The following is a 20,846-nucleotide window of genomic DNA, read 5'->3' as shown; positions in this document are numbered from 1 at the left end:
TAAGAAATCTAATCCTCAGAGGAGAGCAATATGTTCCCACTTGGGGTTTAGTCTCGCAGTGAAGAGGTTGTTTAGGGGTTTGTGATCCTGGAGATTGATGCTGGGGGGAGCCTGGGTAGAGCACAGAGCCATTGGCAGTCATCAGCTAAAACTGCCTAATGATGGCAGCTGGAGTGGCCAAAGGAATCCTCTCCTCAAAGGAACCCAGAAGAGTTAAAGTGCTTCCAGAAATGAATCCATTAGATGCTGATGGTGATTAGCAAAAGGTACCGTGATGACTTAAAGTACTTCAAGTGTCATTCAGACTGAAACCTCTTGCAGGTGAAAAGTGTTGGACACATCAGGACTGAGCTGCAGGGACAGATTTGGGGGATGTGGCAGCAAATCTGGGCAATCTCACCAGTGTGTGTGAGCAAACGCTACTGAGAGAACTCTCCCTTTTCCTTCCCATTTCAAAAGTCTTGAATATTTACTGTTGTAGTGAAGGTTTTCTAGTTATTTGAATCTTATGTTTCAAATTTTGTCCAAAAGTTAGGTCATGGCATAAGCTACTGCAAAATCAGTGCGATTAAGGTGTTAATTTGACTCTACAGGGATTTGAGCTTACAGCTTGAGTGATTTAAAAAACTGGAGCAACCTGGTCTACTGGAAAGTGTCCCTGCCATGGTAGGGGTTGGAACTGGATGATCTTTAAGTCTCTTTCAACACAAACCATTTGTGATTCTACGACACTGTCGTCCTCTGTATTCTTTGAGACTCTCTTTACGTCACCCATCCACCACAGTGAGAATTTCCTCACAGGGGGTTAAATCCACTTATTGACAACCCTGACTTTCTTCAGTAATTTATTCTTCTTGGTAAATAATGCCTGCAATCCCTGCATATTGGTCAGGCATTTTTTGTCAAAGTGGTTGAATAAACAGCCACGAATCCTGCTGGCCGGCTGAACCATCCCAGCACTGGCCCTTGAGGAACCTCCCGTGGTTTCAGCAAACGCTATTTGTCAGGCAAAGTGATTAAAGTCAGATTTTAGAAATTCTGCTCGTATCACTCCAGCCCATCTGCATCTACCCTAATGCACTGCAAGGGTGTGCCTGAAATTAAATTAAGGCCATAGACTCAGTCTTTCCCAAACTATTTGTGGAACAGCAATCTGCTGCTGGAGCCAGGTCCGCGGCGTCCGGACAGAAGTGCCTGTTAACCCTGAGCCATAAGATGATGATAACGACATTATGACTAGAAAAATGCAGAGGAAAATAATGCCCAGTATCAGATGAGCTCACAGAAGTTGCAAACAGTAAACAAAAGGGGAAATTATAACCCAGCCATCACATTTTCACAATGATGTTTTCACCGTATGTAAAGAAGGCTGTTTTCACACACAGAAACAAGGTGTCTGTGATTGCGAAGAAAGAGGTTTATTTAATAAAATTGTTGGGAAATACTTGGTTTGGTAAAAGTATCATCCAAATTACAGTCATGTCTGAGAAGTCTTGGAGCGAGTAAAGAACAGCCCCCTACTAAGAGAAAGGTTTTGAGGAAATTTCTCTGCATGCTTCCTTTTAAATTTGATTTTTCTAATGGTGAACCTACATATGGATATTTTGATGTCACTCTATTTTGATATTACATTTTAAACTGTATTTTCATTTGAATTCTCTCATCTGTCGGCACGCAGAAACAACACCCATCCCCAAAATGATGTAGTGTATAAACCAGATCTGTAGTAAACAGATTTTTTGATGCTTGCCCTTGGGCTACTTAGGTCGCGCGTATGGAAGAAATTCTTTGCTGTGAAGGTGCTGAGGCCCTGGCACAGGCTGCCCAGAGAAGCGGCGGCTGCCCCATCCCTGGAGGCATCCAAGGCCAGGTTGGACGGGGGTCGGAGCAACCTGTGACAGTGGAAGGTGTCCCTGCCATGGCAGGGGGTGCAATGAGAAGCTCTTGACGGTCGCTGCCGAGCGCGGCCGCTGTCGGTGACACCGGGCTCCGGCAGCGACAAGTGACGCCCTGCCCTGCACAAACATGGCGGCCGCCGCGCTCCTCACTCCAAGATGGCGGCGCCGCCTGCATCCGCCTGACCTCCCGCCCACACCTAAGATGGCGGCGGCGCCGCGGGCGGTGCGCGCCCAGCCCCGGGGTGGCCGCCCCGGTCGGGGAGTCCCTGCCCGCACCAAAGATGGCGGCGCGGCGCCGGGCGGAGCCGGAGCCGGTGCCGGGGGCGGGCCGGGGGCGCGGCCGCCACCGCCCCGGAAGCGCCGCGCGGCCCCCGCCAGCTGGTTGTCATTTGGTGCGGCCGCTCGGTCCGGGCGGCACGGGCTGGGCAGCGGCCGCGCGGGGACCAGCGAGGCACCGGCTGCGGCGGCCGCCGGGGGGGTGGGGGGCGGGGAAGGCGGCAGAAAAAACACACGGAAAAAGACGCAAAACGAGGCGGCGGCAGCGGGGGCTGCGCGCCGGGGACACGTCGCCGGCTACCGAAAGCTGTCGATCGCCTCGTCCTTCCAGCTCCCCGGCAGCATCGAGCCCGCGGAGACCCCCCCGGTGCGGCCGGTACATGAGGGGCACGGCCCGGCCGCAGCCCAGCCGAGCCGCCGCAGGGCAGGGAGCGCCCCGAGCCGCCGCCGCCGGAGCCCCGAGCGCTGCGCTCCGAGACAGAGCCTGCCCCGACCCCGCCGGGCGACCCGGGAGAGCCGCTTAAACACCTTCCATGGGGGAGAGAGGAGCCCGGCCGGCCGCGCCTTCCCCTCCCTGCCGGAGGCTGCTGCGCTGCTGAGGTAAAACCCCTCCTGCCTTGCCCGGCTCGAGCGAGGGCGGGGGACGCGCGGGGCACCCACAGCCCGGCCCCGCTGGATGCCGAGTGCCTGAGGAGGGAGCGCGTTCCGGGGGCTCGCTGGGCTGCGGGAGCCGCGATTCCCGGGGAAGGAGGCGAGCCCCGCACCACAAAACACCCTCCCGGCAGCAGAGAGCGAGAAAAAACCTCCTTCCCCTTCCTCCTGCACAACTCGCTGTCCCCTCCCTTCCCTTTCCCGAACGGTGAACGCTGATTTCTGAGATGAAAACCTTCCTCCGCGGACAGTCAGGACTCATATGAAGGACACGCAAATATTGGATCATAAATAAGAAGCGAGTCTGGCGAGCTCAGAAACCCAGCCCAGAAGGAGCAGCATCAAGAATCCACCCTTCTGCACAACTCACTCCCCACCCAACACACAGAGAATACTGATTTCCTGAGATAAGATCTTACCCCTTTAAACAACCACACACGCACACACACGGTGTATATTATTGCTAAATATAATAGGTTAAACCCAGCAGCACGGGATAAAGCCTCTTCTGCAACTCACTCCCCCATTTCACCCTTCTGAATGCTGAGATCCTGAGGTAAATTTTTCCCTTGTCCACAGCAAAGACTCTTTTTGAACAGGACACAAATATATATTAGATTATAGAGATGTATTAAATTATTCCAGATTTAAATCTATTTTTTGCTGCCAAGGGGTTGAGGGACCAGACGTCATTGTATTTTTTTTTCTTCCCTCTTAACTCATTTATGGGCGAGTCAAGGCTGCTGAGGAGGAAAAAAACAGGATAGTTAGAATCTCTTTATCCTTATTTCCCAGAAGCTTATTCTCTCATTGCTGTGCATTTCCTTTAGAAAAAGGAAACCTCTTATTTTGTGAACCAAAGATTTATTTTTCCCTTCCTCCTGGCCAAAGGAAGGAAACGGACACAAATTGACACATTGAAATAGTTGAAGAGATCTATCTTTTGCAAAAAGAAAAGAAAAAAAAAAAAGCAAACATCTTTATCCAAATCTGAAATAAATAGCGTGGAGGGAGACACTGGAATATATAGCGAAAACCAGGATACTTGCTAATCTTGCCTCACAAGAGGACAAGTTAAACACTAAACATCAACTTGTTCTTACAGGGAGGATTCAAACCCTAAATATAATAAATGGGGGATTACGGGTTTGGAGTGTTAGTGCAAAACAACACTGGAAATAAGTCAGCTTTTCCAGTCAGATTTCATCCACATCTGCAGCCTCCACACCATCATCAAAATGCAACCCCCAGCCCTGCTGCTTTTATAAATAATAACACAGCTGCCAATGGCAGTAGTGCTGGGTCAGCTTGGCTCTTTCCTGCTCCAGCTGCCCATAATATTCAGGATGAGATTCTGGGGTCAGAAAAATCTAAAACTCAGCAACAGGAAAAGCAAGAGTCCCTAGAAAAACAGCAGCTTTCCCCTGGTCAAAGTCAGGAAGCAGGCATGCTCTCTGAACCCGAGAAAGCTAAAACTGAAGAAAACCAGGGAGATAATTCTTCAGAGAATGGCAATGGGAAGGAGAAAATAAGAATAGAATCGCCGGTTTTAACAGGATTTGATTACCAAGAGGCTTCGGGGCTCGGTACTTCGACACAGCCCTTGACATCCACCGCATCCTCTCTGACTGGTTTTAGTAACTGGTCTGCGGCTATTGCTCCTTCTTCTTCTACAATAATCAATGAAGATGCAAGTTTTTTCCACCAGGGAGGGGTCCCTACTGCCTCAGCTAATAATGGTGCTCTGCTGTTTCAGAATTTCCCACATCACGTCAGCCCTGGCTTTGGTGGTAGCTTTTCCCCCCAGATCGGACCCCTCTCTCAGCACCACCCTCATCACCCCCATTTCCAGCATCATCACAATCAGCATCAGCAACAGAGGAGGTCTCCTGCAAGTCCTCACCCACCTCCATTCACACACAGAAATGCTGCTTTTAATCAGTTGCCTCATTTGGCCAATAATCTTAACAAGCCACCTTCTCCGTGGAGCAGCTACCAAAGCCCATCGCCCACCCCGTCCTCCTGGAGCCCCGGCGGCGGCGGGTACGGGGGCTGGGGAGGGTCCCAGGGCCGAGACCACCGCCGGGGACTGAACGGAGGGATCACCCCCTTGAACTCCATCTCGCCCTTAAAGAAGAATTTTGCAAGTAATCATATCCAGCTGCAGAAGTATGCACGACCCAGCTCGGCCTTCGCTCCCAAATCCTGGATGGATGACAGCTTGAACAGAGCTGACAACATTTTTCCTTTTCAGGTGAGTGCACTCTGTTGTATCCATAAAAACAAAAAAAAACCACCAAAAACCCAAACCTCCCCAAAGAGCATTAAAATGCCCTGGTTGTGGGATTTCTGTGCTTGCAACTGAAAAAAACCATATGGCTAACTCAAAATGTCATAATGGGAATGATCCTCCAAGCTGTGATTCATGGGAGTTTTTTAACAGTGATGGTCATAAATATCTATTGCACACCAGCCATCTGTATTGGCCACTTTGCTTCAGCATAACACTTAGACACAGAAATAGCCAATGGAGAAATTCACTGACAAGTATTTCAACAAAGAGGAAAAAGGAAAAAAAAAGTGCCTGGTGGAGTATGAGAGATCTGAGGCCTTTGAAGGCATTCAGCAGTGTACCACATCTGAGAAAAAGTATGGAGTGATTTTATTTGGTTTTACAGTATCACATGGGCTTGCAGTGCAACATAATTTTTGTAGCATTTTTGGGGGAAACTTTGCTTTCTACAAATAATGGTAATCAGTGCAGTTTGTTCTCCTCAGGAATGGCAGCAAATTTTGGTTACAGGCCATTAAATCAGCACTAAAAATAGATGTGGATGAGATCAGTTGGTGGTCTCCTATATTTTGCTGTGGCCTTCTCCTGGCAGGAGGCAGGTTGTCTGGCAGCTCAGCCTCTCCTTCTGGGCTGACTTGTTATGAATTTGAAAGGAACTGTATAATGTTGAACCTAATTTGCAGTAGGAATTAAACCAGAAGTCCCCTTCTTTTCATCTGACCACCAGTTAAACCCAGCTTTTATGTGTGTGTGCGCCTTTTGTAAACTCCTTTAGGGTGAATTAAAAGACCCAAGAGTTCTTTCACATTTCCAGGGTTGTTTTTCAAGCTCTTCAAACGAGGGCAAAAGTAAAATTCTCAACGTGATTGCAGTATTTCTTGCCATGCTGCAAGAACCGGGGTGACCTACTTAAATACAATTTCAAAGATACAAACTGTGCAATGTGTCTCACGATGGAAAGAAACAGAAATACACTTAACAGTGACTTTGTGGATGTGGAGATAGTTGGGTTCTTTGCAGATTGCAGGTTTTTGGTGGTGTGCAGGCCCTGCTGACAGCACAGCAGCTGCTGGCAATAACTTTCCTTCAGAGCCTTTTTTTTCCTACTGCAGTGCTACGGACTGGTTCACTATCAGGTAGAGCCCTTCCAAATTTAGAAAGCAGAGTAATAATTGATTTTAATGTCAGGATTTATAATGAATATAATGAAGCTGTGTCCAGCATACTCTATTTATCCAGTGAAACCATTAGAAAAAGGGACCCAGCTGGAGCTGGTCTTTTTTCAGCCTCACTGCAGCGAGCCTTGGCTCACGGTTTGATTCACTCTGTACCCTGACACGTAGCTGATGTTGAGAGTGACAGAATGAGATCAAGTGTGTCCTTGCTGCTGTGTGTAAGCCCCAAATATATACACAGGCAGAGCAATGTGCTTGGATTGGCATCAAGGAAATTTCAGGAAACTGGCAAAGTCAACCTTGACTTCTGGATGGTGTTCCAGACACAGAATAGCAGACACGTGTAGTTTGATCATGGTAAAGAAATCATTTTGGTGTAGCATGTTGGTGTCTGTTTACATAAACACTCTGAAGAAGCTGTACATGTCAAGACCAAGTCTGACAGTCCTTCATGCCAGGAAGAGGAAAGTGTGGAGGGAAGTGCTCTCCAGTCTGTTACCATCACTTTGGTGAGGGAAAGGGCAGGGCAGCAGGGCAGGACTTCAGCACTGCAGCCCTAGAAAGATGCTGATTAATTTTGAAGCCATCTTGGACAACTTTTTTTTATTTTGTGTAAAATCTTTCGCTCTTTTGGTCACTTTAGCTGAGTTGAAAGCACAGTGAATTTTTGAATTGCTGGAAACAAATGATGTAAAATTTGACCTTTGATGTCTTTTTATTTTTTTTCTTGACTATGCTGATTCTATTCCTGACTCAAAGCAGAATTTTGCTTATTACATATTTGTGTTCATGCATCTCTCTCTTTCTCTCTCTCTCTGCCCCCGAAGTATCCTTGCTGATGCAATCATGTACTGGACAAGGCTATTTTGTTACTGGAATCTTCTTAGATTCCTGTTTAGGAAATAATTGAAAGCTGTCTTTGCTGCAGCAACATAATGGAGTAATTTGATACAACAATCCCTTTCATTTAATATTTATGTTTTGCTGCTTAAATCATTAACAAGGGGTGCTGCAATCTAGTGAAAATGAGTTTCTTCAGAAGGCAAAATGTAAACCAGCAATTGCAAATATTTGGGGATTGCTTTCTTTTTTCTTTTCCTCAGAGGTTGTGTCTATTCCAGAGCCTGGTGGCACATAGGATTCTGGCTGTGTTTTGATGGAAATCTTGGGGTGACCAGGACTAGGAGCTCTTTTCCTCTTTGGAGAGGATGGCGTCACATAATTTCCCTGTAAGACGCTGACGTGAACGCCTGCTCCCTTCAAACATCCCTGCCCATCCCATGGGATGAAATGGGTGCTCCAAATGGTGCAGATGAAAGGAAAATACTGTGGTGATCAGTTTGATAACCTTGCAATTTGATGATGCCTTGCCTTGGCACTGAGAGCTGCATGCAAACCCTGTGCTCTCTGCTCTAAGTGGTTTGCATTTGGAATCCTGTCTCCTGCAATTCCCAAACGACCCTGTCTGTAGGAACCTCTTGCAGGGAGGGAACTGGCAGCAAGGTCAGAGAAGACTTAACCAGATCTGTTAATGAAATTAAGTTTTGATGTTGTACTTTAGCCACTGGGCAGGCTCCCCCCTTCAAAGATCTTTTGAAAAGAGAAAAGCCATTGTTCTTTGTGTGTTCGTTTGAAAAGGAAATGGTCTCCAAATGAAAAAATGGTTCCTGAATTCAAATTAAAAAGCAAAAAACGCAGTCTTTTGGCTCTCACAGCCTTCCATGAGAAATAATATATGAAAATGCTTTGAGTGTGACTGTGGCACCTTACCAAGTTAGTGATTTTTAAGAATAATTCCTTGTCCTTCTCTCCCAGCAGCCCTGACAAACTTGGTGCTCAGTAATTGCGTTTCACGGCAGTGCTGCCTTCAAGATTGTTTTGGCTTTCCTTTGGCTGTGTACTTGCACTTCCTCATGAGTGGAACATCCTGCCTGTTATGCAATGCATAAATCTTGCTTTGATAGGCATTTCCAGCTTTCCAGATCTCATCTTCAGTGCGTGATGATATTTTTTAAATGGCTCTCTGAAGGCACAAGCAAGTGAAGCAATAGTGCTCAGCTTTCTGTAAAAATGCTTTAAAAGAATTTGTGTTTCTTCCCGGAATCAGGCTCGAAAATAACTGCCCATTTCAAAGAATTTTGTACATGAGAGCAGTTCATTGTATCCACTTGTTCAAAATGTTTTTTCCTTTCTTCCCCAGTGGCTGGTTTCCAGGTATATAACCCCTTCCAAATCCAGCCAGGGCCTGTGCCAGGGAGACTTGCTCTTCCCCCAGGCAGATATGGAATGTTTGAGAAAACACATTCGTGATTACAAAACGTGTTTGAATTCCGACCTCTACGTCAGCATTTGTTTGCCCATAGAAATGGCCTGATTTAATAAGTGCATTAAACAAATTCACAGGGAGCTGGAATTAAAAAAATAGCCTCTTGAGTTGGTTTGCCAAACTTTCCTCTTGAAGGGATCTTGCAAATAAATTTCTTTACCGCTCCTCTTTGTCTTAATATTTGTGTTTGAGGAACCTTTTCATAACTCACGATGGTTGGCTGCACAAAAAGAGCTTATTTGTTTTGCAGAATTTAATTTTTTTATTCTAGCAACAGCAATTATTCCCAATAATTTCAAGGCATCATTTGAAAACAGAGCAAATCCTTGAAGCTGGGTTTTTAAACCCATTCCCCCATTTTTGTGTAACTCCATCAGCTGTGCAGTAATTAGTGTTTTGTGTGCTGTTCCCCACAGCTACTGATCTGTGGGATTAGCAGCACTCTAATGTGGTATGACATGCACAAGTTAAGTGCTGTGGAAGTTAACACTGTTCTTGTTTTATAAACTTACTACTGACGTTCATACTTGGGCTTTGGCCCTCCTGTGTGTTTTTGACCTCAGGGTTTCTGTTTAAAGAGAGCTTTTGTTAAGAAGCTATTTGAATTATGTTTGTCTTTTTCCTTAGATTAAAAGGAGTACTCTTATTAACATTTTGCTTTGAAAGTTGCAGCCCAGCAAAGAGTGAGAATGCAAGATATTGTGGAAAATCATTGTGGAAGATGCATGATAAACTTAATGTGCAGCTAAAATAGAACCACTCATGTTACAAACATTTCCAGTAAAGGTTTGTCATTTCTAGCACTTAAAAAGTTGGACTAAACTTTGTGTTTCGTGCCACTTCATTTTTCCAGCTCTTTCTTATTGTTCCCTGGTGAAGCTATAAAAGATGATCTGGGCAGAATACAGCAACATCCTTTCAGGAAAAACCTGTTTATTCAAAGCCTTTAATTCACTGGATACTGGACTGGGAGCTGGAATACAGCATTTGCAGGGTGCTGGGAAGGAGGAGAAGCTTCCCCAGAAGCAAAATTCAGTCCAAATTTGTGTTGCAATTGAAAGAGAAATGTGAAACTTGTATTTATGATGATAAATTTGGTGATACTGGCTCCCCTGTGCCTGAGACACGTGGCTTTGGAGCTGTGGGAAATGGGAACAGGGTTTCAGAAAGTTTCAGGCTTCTCCTGTAATTAAGGTACAAATGTACTTGTGAGGTTTTTGATTTGCACAAATGTTCTGGTTGGACAAAGATTTAAATGTCTTAAAACAAGCCCCTCTTTTACAACTACACCTACTCAATAAATGCTGATCAATAAACTGCTTAATGCAGTGACATCTTTTGCATTATTATTGAGGCCTTGGACTTCACATCAACCTTATTTTAAGAGATCAGGCCCAGCCTTAGCTACCAGCAAGTGTTCAAACGTTGATTTTTTGGTGAAATTTGGATTTACCACTGGAAGGCCCATTCTGGGAAGTGTTCTGGCATCTTAATTAAATTATTCAAGTGATGGTAATGCTGTGGGTGCAGACTAAATATAGTGACTCTATAAAGAGCTAATAGTTAAATTAAATGTGCATTTTTCTGATGTGCAGGACAATTAATGCACGGGATTTTAAAATTCAAAGTATGATCTTCCTGTGCAGGAAAAATTCCCGTGGAATTTCTTTTGCATGGGAGGATGACCCAGTGTATATCATACATGTTATGCACCAAGTGACTTTCTTTTAGGGATGAAATATAAATAGGGATGAAAAATAAAGTTGGAATAGGCTTTAGAATTTAATTGTTTTGTAGGCAGAGATGGCCAGGGTAGAGTTCACAAATGGTTTGTTGATTATTGTAGACTTTTACAGACTCAAGAACTCATTTTTCACCAGATGTGCAGGCTGTCACCTCTTGTACATTGTGCAAACTGCTCTGCTTATTTCAAATTATGTTCAATGAATCTCTTCTGGAATGTTGGCTGAAATTTTCAACATAGTCATGTATTAAGCCTGCAGGTTGATTTCTTTCTTTTTGGTTGTTTTGTGGCTTTAGTTTGTTTAATCTGCTTTGTGCTTTGTTTGTTTGGGTTTTCTTTTTTAAATTTTTTATTGTGGCCTCGTGTTTACCTGATGTCTGTATGCTTCAGTTCTGTTTCCCAAGGGTAAAACTGTGTAGCCTTTGAGCCCTCTGATAAACCAACATTTTAGACACCCTAAACAAACTTGTGTAAAGCCAAGTTCTTTTGGAATCCAGGTAAATAATATCAGGCTCTGGTTGCCACATTTTGTTACTGAATTGTACACACTCTGCTTTAGTCCAGGGTAGTCATTACCCCTGTATATTTTCTTTATCAATAAATAAGTGTAAAGCAGCAATCCAGCTCCAAAGCACTGTAACTTGGTGAATTGCTTCCTAAAAACCATCACCATATTGTTATTAATTCTCTCTACACAAAATCTTTTAAAGAAAATATTTTTTTCCTAAGTTCAGTGTGGTTTATGTGCTTTATAAGTAATATGTATCTGAGAAAAGCTTGCATTTAGCTATTAGATTGTGATAAATATCTTGATTATTATAGCTATTCTTGGATTAATTATTAGAGCTATTAGATGGATCAGCTATTATTTAGATGGATTATTAGAAATTAGAGATTTTGGGATGAAATGCAGATTTACACATTTCTTCAGGGGTTTGGCCACTCCCACTAACCTTCACCAGGCTTTTTTTTTCTTTAGGTGCATAATAAATGGATATATTTCAGATGTGGTTCTGGTAAAATATCTTGCAAGATAAGACTGATGAAATCTGTGCTGCTGTTTTCAAAGGAGTTTCACTATAAAAAGGACTTTAATTTGTATAAAAATTCTCAAAACTACCAATGGTGACTTTCTCTAGTAATGTGCAGCCTGTCAGGGCAAATAACCAACTAAATTAATGGATTCTTTTAAAAAATAAGCAGTGTGCAAACCTGTGACCCAGCTGAGTTTGGCACCTTGGCTGGTCTTTATTTAGGCTGACATCTTTTCACTGGGCGGATGTACAGTCTTCCTTATCTATCCCAAGTTTTGGCCATTCCTCCTTTTTCTGGGAGGGAAATATCACCAGTTAATCTCTTGTATCACTGTTCAGGGTTGTGTTTTAAAGTGTTTGAAGTGTGATTTGCAGCTTATGGACCTACCTCTGGAAAAGGGACAGCTTGTGGTTCACTTGAAAAGGAAAATAAATTCCTCAGCACCAAAAGCTTGCATTGGAGAATGCACTTCCTTGTGAGCCAACCAGTTCAATTCCATTTTTTCCCTTCAAATGTTTAAGTTCTCTGTTCTCAATATTAAAAATGAGCATTGCAGCAAGCCCTTTGTTGCTCCAGCTCAGCCAACATAACACAGATATTTTAGAGAGAACAGAGTTGCTTCAGGCTCAGGTGCTCAGCTCAATAAACTGGGAATTACTTGGCCTGGGTCACTTCCTTTGTGCCTCTCACACAACTGAAATGTGAAGTGCCACAATTCCACAAAGATTTGGAATTACTGAGGTTCTGCACTTTGTGAAATTCGAGTTTTGTAGCTGTTCATGGGGTGGGCTTGAGGTTAACACAAGAATTCAGGAAGGAGAAGCTGCTGAGGGACATCAGGTTTACAGTAAATGCTCCCACCTGTGTTTTAGGCTTTTTTTTGTCATTTTGTGAGGACTGCTGGAAATGCAGAGGTTGCCTTTTAATATCCATTCCTGAGTTACTCAACTGTTGGATCCTAATGGATTCAAAACCTGAGGGCTTGTACTCACTCCTGCTAAGGGATTTTAATGTAAATAGACTTTGAAATAGGTAAGAAGTAGCAATGTTTAAACCAAACCAATAATTTAAATCTGATAGGACAGGCAGAAAACTGTAGGAAATCTATGAAAGAAAAACACAAAATTTAAGGATTTGAATGTTCCTGATATTTTCTCTAAGGTGCCTCAATTATCTTGTAATAGAAATGACCATGGAAATCAATCCTGTGGGGAGACAGGGCAGTGCTGTGCTTTTTATAGCAAATTTGATATTTGCTAGACTTAATAAAGGAACTGGTTCCAAACTCTGGCCTTTTTAATGCTATTTGAGACACAGCACATCCGGGTTGGAATACGTGGCCTGTTCTGTCTCAGTAATAAACTGTTCTGAAGAGAGGAAAAATACCAGGAAATTCGATTGAAAAATGGTATTTTTTAGTGATCAGAATGTAATTTACAACTTGGAAATGGATCAGGAGCTGGTGAGTTCCTGCTCTTGGAATAGTTTGAGGTATTTAAAGTCCAGAATGAGGGATCAGTGAAACCAGGAACGGCCCTTGCAACACACAATCACTGCTGCTTCAGCACTGAAATAAAGCACTTTATAACTCACCACTGCCTTTAAAAATATTCCAAGCTGGATCTGTGTGCTTTGGAGAAATTTCAGCTTCACAGCCAGTGTTAGGGACAAAAAACACACTGAGTGCTGGAATAACAAGAGTTGTGGAGAAGGAGTCAAGAGCAAAAGTGTCCAAAATTTCTGTTTCTTGTTTGAACAGAAACTTCCCAATCCTTGAGCTCAGTTCAGAGGGGATTCCTTAGAACAGGAATGAAATAAAATTTTTAAAGCTGATGGTAGAGACCTTCTTGGACAGAAAAAAAATTAAAATCAGGGTGGATTAGTGTAATTGTATAAAATTCTATCCAAGTCCAAATGTATAAATACACAGAAAGCGTGGCTGTGTGAATAATATTGGGAATTAGAGTGATTTTCTGCCTCCTTTTGGAACCTTTTACAACACCTTTTACTGCACTTTTACCTTACTGTAAAGATTTCAGAAATTACAAGAAATTTCAGTTATTTTGAATTTGCCAATTAAATTAAAGCAATGCCAGGGTATTTTACATTGTGTTTTGCTTCTATCATATCAGATTTGTACTATATGGAATTTATTGTTTGGTTGAGAAAGTCTGACCTGGGCACATGTAAAATGATGGCTTTGGTTAATAAGAAGGAGAAATATTTGGTGTTAGACTTCATTGGTTATGATTAAATTATTATAGATCAGATTCATATTTAATAATATTGTAATTTTTAATATTCCTCTATCAGAGGAAATTTGTAATATTCCTCTCTCCTTTGCTATGTGGTTTTTGCTTAATTCTGCAGTGGTTATGTAGAAGAAATTGGAAGTTTTTGTGTTTGAGGTGCTCGTGTTTAACCCTGGCTCTGTTTGTGTTTCCTTGCAGGATCGCACGAGGACTTTTGACATGCACTCACTGGAGAACTCCCTAATTGACATAATGAGGGCTGAAAATGATTCACTGAAAGGTAAATTTAGACAGAGACTATTTCCTGCAGCAAATAACTGGGGAGAGGGGCTTACTGAAAATAAGAGACTGCAGTTTTGGGTAGGAAAAGGGAATTTCTCTTGTGCACCTGATGGCTTTTTTTAGCTGTGTGAATGAAGCAGTTTCAGCACAGGAGCACTGAGGGTGTCTGTGCTTGTCCAGAGCAGTGCAGAACACAAACACAGGCTGACCTGTTGTGTTATTGGCCAGGGGTTTTGATCAACTTCAGGAATCCTGTGCAGCTCAGCAAGAAGTAACTTTTTGCCTAACAGGGTTTTCTTGCTGAAATCATAGTTTTTTCTGTCTTGGGAAAGAATAAGGTTTACCCATGTCCTTTTGAGAAAAACAGAGTATTTAGTCTTTTTTTTACATTTTTGGAACCATTGGGAAAGGAAAAGGGAGATTGAAGTGATTTGGGATTTATCTCTTTTTTTTCCTTTTGTTTTTTTGGCAAAGGTAGTCGTGCTTTGGAAATACCTCACCTTACAAAGTATTCAAAGTATTGTCTGCACATAATTTTGTCTGAATAAAAACTGCTTATGGTCAACAATTCAGAGCTGTAGTTTCATGTCCTGTAGGATGAGTAATCCATTGCAGTTCAGTGGTTACATGTATGAGTGGAGTAGTCAAATTCTCACACACACTTCTTATCTAACCACTCACTTTTGTTACCAGTCATGAGACCACTAAAAAAAAAAACAAACCTGCACTTGTGGTTTCTGCAAGTAAATTCCTTTTGATATCAAGGCTTGTGGTAGTAATGAAATCTGACTTGTTTTAATAGTGATTCTTGCTCAGAAGACCAACCTTTGATAAACTGGCAAGAACTTGTGTTTGTTCCCTTCTCTGTGGTCTGGAAATGCAACTCGAGTTTCCCATCCCCAGAGCAGTGCAGAAATTCAGTGTGGGGAGAAACACCACAAAATACTTCTCTGTTGAAATGATAGGGAGAGCCTGATGTGGATAAAAGTCATGCCAAATGAATTAAAATCCCAAAATACCTTCCCTCCTTATGCAATGGGGACCAGGTTTTTATTCATGCCAAGTATTAACAGCTTTTATTTGGTTTATGTTCTGTTTGGCAACATCCTATGTCTCCAGAATTGCATGTAGAACCAAGGGTAAGGTGTTCTTCCTTGACTGAGTACCTGGGATTTGCCCCAAAACTTTCTATCCAACTGCCAGGCACTCCCAAACCAGGTTACAGCTCTGAAACCTGGCCCAAGGTGATGTGGCCGTGGGACAAATAAAATCTCCCTTTAAATCTGAATTTAACAAAGTCACCTTCATATGTGTTTATGGTCAGCTGCTAAGCAAGGGTACTTCTGAAAGCAGCTTGATGTTTAGTTTAAATGCTTTGAAAAGGTTCTTTGCAGTTGAAATATTTCTTTTTGAGTGCTTAGCATGTTTTAAGAGTAATGGAATAAGTATGTCAGCAAGGAATACAAATAGTTCTGACACGCATTAATTCCTGCTTTAGCCTGAGTGTTAATCCCCTCTACAAAGTCATCTGTGGCTTCTCCAAAGTTCTGTGTGCCTTGTCTCACACTGATTGAGACACAGGGACAGCAGTCAGGTCCTGGGCTGGCTTAGATTCCTTGTGAATTATTCTGTTTCACTGTTATATAACTGTACAGAAAAAAGCCTCAAAGCCCGGATGAGACATTTAAGTGACTCTCCATAAAATTCTTTGTTGTGAAGCCTCATTTTTCAAGGATCTCCTCAGCAAGAACATGAACTTTGCTTCCAGAAAAGTGTGCAGTGCCTGAATTTGGCTGTGCTGCTCTGGCACAGCACTCAGTGACTTAATTCCTGTCGGGTATTTAAGGAATGGATCTTTATTCAACCCAGCATCCGCCGGCCGTGCTAACTGCAGAGATCATCCCTGCCTAGGGTGGGGTCTGCAAGGAGAGGAAATACCTTTAGTTAAACCAACTGATACAGCTGGAAAAAAACTGGAAACTGCTGGGACAAAACATTCCACATCAGGCCTGGAGTGGGGCTGGTGATCACGAGCCCATTGTGTTTATTTTCCATCTGCTAGCACAGATCCTGTCTCGTGTTTTCTCTTTTCTTGCCCCATCTTTATTTAAATCTCGGATATAGAAATCTTTAAATAGGACAAATTATGGCTGTCAGCTCAAATCTTGTTTGCTGTTTCAAACACCTGCATTTAAATCAGCAGCAGCTCCATAAGAAGTTTTTCGGTTTGCATTTTAAATGGGTTAATCAGTGCATGCAGTGCTTTGAACTAAAGTTGGATACTCTCAGAAAGGAAAAGCTTCTGGGTTTGAGACTTAAAAATAGCCTGGGCAAGACAGTAATAAAACATACTGTGGAGAGCAAGCTCAGAATGGCATGGAAATAATTCAGATGATCTAATAGGTCTCACTGCTATCTTGTGAGAGGTTTAATCCTGCCTCAGCATGAGTTTAGTGTGTAACACTGACAGCACCCCCTTCATATTGTCATGGACTGCCAGAGAAAGAGGAACTGTGTAAAATACCCCTTCAGAACAACTGGGAGAATGGGCATGGTAATAGACATCAGTCACAGTTTGGAACCTGCTGTCTCTGGGACATCATTTCCATCTTTAAATTATATGTTCAGAGCAGCAGGCTGGGAATTCTGTAATAGAATCAGAAGTAGGAATTCTTCCAAATGTAACAAAGTCCATCCATAGTGTGTTCTTTGTGACTGAGGGGATTAAACTGTGCTAGCCTTGGATTTGTTTAGGTCAGTAATAATTACATTCTTAGGTTGTCTTGCTGTATGAAATAAATAATATTTTCTGCATGAGGTTAAAAGGTGAACCTTACAGCAATTCAGTACACTCAGCATTACCTTTTAATGCTTTGAGTAGGCATTTTACCATTTTCTCCCCTTCTTTTAAGGTATATTTTTATCCCTGCTCAAATCCTCTTCCTTTGCTGAGCAGCTGCCATTTCAATATGTTATTTTTATCCAGCCCAGTGAGTGTGCTGCGTGCTGCACAGCCAATGTCAGCCTGCAGAAATCTTTCCCTGGAGACTTAATTGCATCTTCTTTACAATGAACTCAGCCTCCCTGAGCTGAGCCTGGGATCCAGAGCCTGATTTTTGAATCTGGGTCTTGCAGATGGCAATTTGAGCATTACTGTAATAGTAGTAGATTGACTAAATATTTCCTTGTTAAGTGACACTGAAATGTCTTTAAATGCTTTATGACTGGTTTGCTACTGAAATATCCAATATTTCAGTTCAGAATGTCAGGTTATTGCCTGGAAATGATGCAAGGTGGGACGGATGAAAGCAGCAGGCCAGGACATCTGCTTCCAGCACTGCAAAGCACTCCTGTAAAATCTGGGTGTGAACAGCTCAGTGTCTGCAGGAATCCTGTGGCTGTGACACAGTCTGAAAAACTAAACACACTTCTGCACAAAAGGAAAGGGTTAGGAATGGGGTAAGGTTGAACAGCAGCCCTAAATTTTAATTTTGAAAAACCAGAATGCTGCAAAGTTGCACCATTCAGGATTTCTCTGAGCAAGCAGAGAGACCAAGCTGTATTTTTAAATCATCAGCCCCTTAATATTAATCTGAAAAACCATGGCAAAATTGAAGAAAATATGTAAACCTTATAAAATGTGCTTTGATGAAAGGGATCCAAATAGTTTTGAGGGCTTTTTTGAATATTGGGTAAGAATCTGAACTGCTTGGTTTTTTCCAAGCTGTATGGATTATGCAGCATATTTATATTAATGGAGTGGAATGGGACATTTGGGTTTCTGTGTGATCCAGAATATTAATGAGAACCTGCTGAGAGTCAATGGCAGTTGTCTTTAGGGAAGTTTAGGGTCCTTTATATATGCCCAGGACAAAATCTGACCTCTTTTAAAATGTAAAATAATAGATTGTGAGGTTTTTTTACAGCTGCTGTGGCGGTTGCACCTCAGACTTTGGGGTTGATCTCCTTGGCCAGAACCTAAGGGTTACTCATTTGCAATTCTTTAATGTATCCAGCTTTAAATAAAATGAACAAACCCTTCCTTTCAGGCTGTCCAGGTTTGCCATCATTTTCTTTGGAAACTGTTGATGAGTTACTGTGTGAATGTTTCATTCTCAGGATCTTCCTGAATTTTACCTCCTATGCCAGGAAGGGCTGATGGCATTTGCAGACCTGAGTGCCTGTTAATTAAGAGGAAAATCAATTGTTTCACTATGTCAAAATATTGCAGAACTGGGTCTAGTAGCACTGAACCCCAGCCCATGCTGAGGGAGCTGGGATGGGGGAAATTTTGTGGGGATTTTATTTGAAACCAGCTGTTCCCATTCCTGTTGCAATCCACTGATTTCAGGCGGGTTAAAGTAGAAGTATTACAACTTTTGCTATTTCTATTTTCTAAAATAGTAACAAGCAAGGGCCACTTTCTTTCCAAATGCAGCTAATATTCAAAATTTAGAGGCAATACTCAATATTTTAATTTTTTAATTAGGTGGAGTGTTTGTTGAATTTTCCCCACCTTTCCCATATTTGGAATTTATCACAGCTTTTGTTTAGAAACAGCCAACAGTCTTGTAAGAGAATGAAATCACCTGAGCAACAAGGAAGGGACTAAAATCTTCTATTAAAAACCACTGAGATCAGATTCACAGATTGGATTTGACCCTGCCACAGAAGTAATGGATACAAACCATACATAATGTATGATTTTACACTCATTGCCTCCTAAACTTCCAGTCATTTAAATGGACATTTGGGTTTGTGGCTTCAACAAAATTCTTCAGAAGAGAAGCTGGATTTGGTGAGGATTAGAAAGGTAAAAGTGGATTGGGAAGAATAAAATCATGTCTGAAACTTGCAAAAAAAAAAAGGAGAAAAAAAAGAAAAAAGGGGAATTGGCCTTTAGGTAGTGCACAGGGAGGAAAGATCTCCAGTGAGGAGAGACTCCAGGAGCTGGGCCTGGTCAGTCTGGAGAAGGGAAGACAGAGGGGATCCCATTAATCCCCATAAATATCTCCAGGGGCTGTCAGGGGATGGGGCAGACAAGAATTCCTGAGCAGCTGAACCTTTCTGATAATACCTGTCTGTTGTAGAAATGCTGGTTTTGACAAAGCACATATCAATCATCAAACAACTCTGGTTTTACTTCACCCCTGCAGGATTTTGAGGTGGGAAATCTTGATTTATGCTCTGTCCAAAACAGAGCCATTTAGCACTGTGCCACCCCTTGAGACCAGGAAATTCCTTTTTCTGCCACCTCAGAGCAGTACAAAAATCCCAGGGTTTTCTGATCTTAATCCAATTTGGGCGTCAGTGTGAGGATTCCTGTGCAGTTCACTGGAGCAGACCTGTGTTTTTGTGTCCAATCATTTCTCCCAGGCCCCTTGCCATGCTGTCCCATCTCCAAAGCCTGCATGGAAAATTAAATGCCTCTCATACTTCTCAGACAAGATATTTCCTTGGAATGTATGTGCTGTAAATGATGTGGCAGTCGGAGCTCTTTAAAACGCAGCAAAACATTGAAACAGGGCTGAATATTTTCATGTCTACCTCGGTGATTTGATCTTCAGAAGTGGTACAGCCAACAAAATCGTTCTGAATGCCGTGACAGCAGCCTTGCTAATCTGATTAAAACCTTTCTAAGGTTTTTTTGCTTTCTTTTTTATATTTGTGGCCTCGTGAAATTAATTCCATCCCTTTTTTTTTTTTTTAAGAAGTGTGTTTAATCTTCTGCTTTGTTTAATGTCACTGTCCACCAAATAGGTTTTGTTTTGGGTTTGGTTTTTTTTTTCTTTTCTGAATTCTTGCTTTGATAATCTCTGACCATTCTGGATCATCTTCAAAGCTGCCTCTAATTTGGAGCTGTATTTCATGAGTGGTGTCTGTTCCTTGTTTTAGAAGACACTGAACTCTCCTGCCTCCCTGCCCAAACTGCTCAAACTACCTGTCTTTTTGCTTTTTGCTCACTTTGTTCACTTTTTGCCTTGATGTTGAATCGTTTGAGTCTTTTGTTAGCCACGTTTTGCATGATCTCTGCTGTCATGTTTGTGAGCCTTGAAATGGCATAAAAGAAGCAGGAAGAAAAGCCTGAAGTGCTTTTCTTAAAACTGGAATTAAAGAAGAAATGGGTGCAATGAGAAAAGGGATGAGTTTTGAGCAAAAATAAGGAGGTGAGTGCTGAGGTGTGAGTGTAAAAGGGGAAAATTTGGTCCTAACAAAGTCATAATTTCTTTTGTCATGGGCAGTCATTGCTTATACCCAAGAGTGACTAAAATCTAAATCTTGCATCAATTATTTAAGATACTTCAAGAAAGAATCACGATGCAGATAAAATTTTTTTATTGAGTACCCACTTATTTTAATCCAGCATTAGCTAGAATAATAACAACTATTGCTGAGGTGACTTTGAGAACACATTTTAGAGTAGATTTATCCATCCTTGGCTTAATGCTTTGTGTGTTGGAATGCAGATTGGTTAGCTGGGAGGGCAGGTTTTTTCCACTGCAGTGTGATGGTTGGGCTGTCAGGTGAGTGCAGCAGTGACGTGCTGCCTCCACACAGGCACATGTCAAATGAGGTGCAGGGAGTGGTATTTCAGCTTTACTCAGAAATCCCATTAGCAGGAATCCCAGCTCAGCACTCACATTGGGTGTGAGAAAAGGATAAATGTTGTGCATGGAATGTGGGGATACTTATATAAATATGTACTTATATAAATCCTGCTGGTGCCTGGTTCTGTGCAGCACTATTGAATCCAGGCAGGGGAAATGGGGATTCTTTTAAAATAATGTTTTCATTTTCTCTTCCCATTTGGATTGGGTGTGAGGAAGTGTGTAGTACAGTTTTGTCAGATGTTACTGGAAAATGAGTGTCCTACCTGTGCTCTTCACTGGAAAAATGAGGAAATGTTCTAGCAC

General features: G+C 42.3%; 1 protein-coding gene across 1 annotated transcript in view; it reads left to right on the top strand.

Annotated features, from left to right (window-relative positions):
• The first annotated feature begins 2,302 nt into the window (after positions 1-2,302).
• Positions 2,303-20,846, top strand: part of CPEB4 (cytoplasmic polyadenylation element binding protein 4) — a 38,215-nt gene continuing 19,671 nt past the window's right edge. The window contains exons 1-2 of the mRNA XM_084215503.1: positions 2,303-5,079; positions 13,849-13,930. Coding sequence (XP_084071629.1) covers positions 3,958-5,079; positions 13,849-13,930 — 1,204 coding nt within the window. The 5' untranslated portion in view covers positions 2,303-3,957. The remainder of the gene's footprint in view (positions 5,080-13,848; positions 13,931-20,846) is intronic.

This window comes from Fringilla coelebs (assembly GCF_963513975.1).
Source record: "Fringilla coelebs genome assembly, chromosome: 15".
Lineage (NCBI taxonomy): Eukaryota > Metazoa > Chordata > Aves > Passeriformes > Fringillidae > Fringilla > Fringilla coelebs.
The sequence above is the reverse complement of the archived record's forward strand: the minus strand, read 5'-3'. Positions and strand labels throughout refer to the sequence as shown.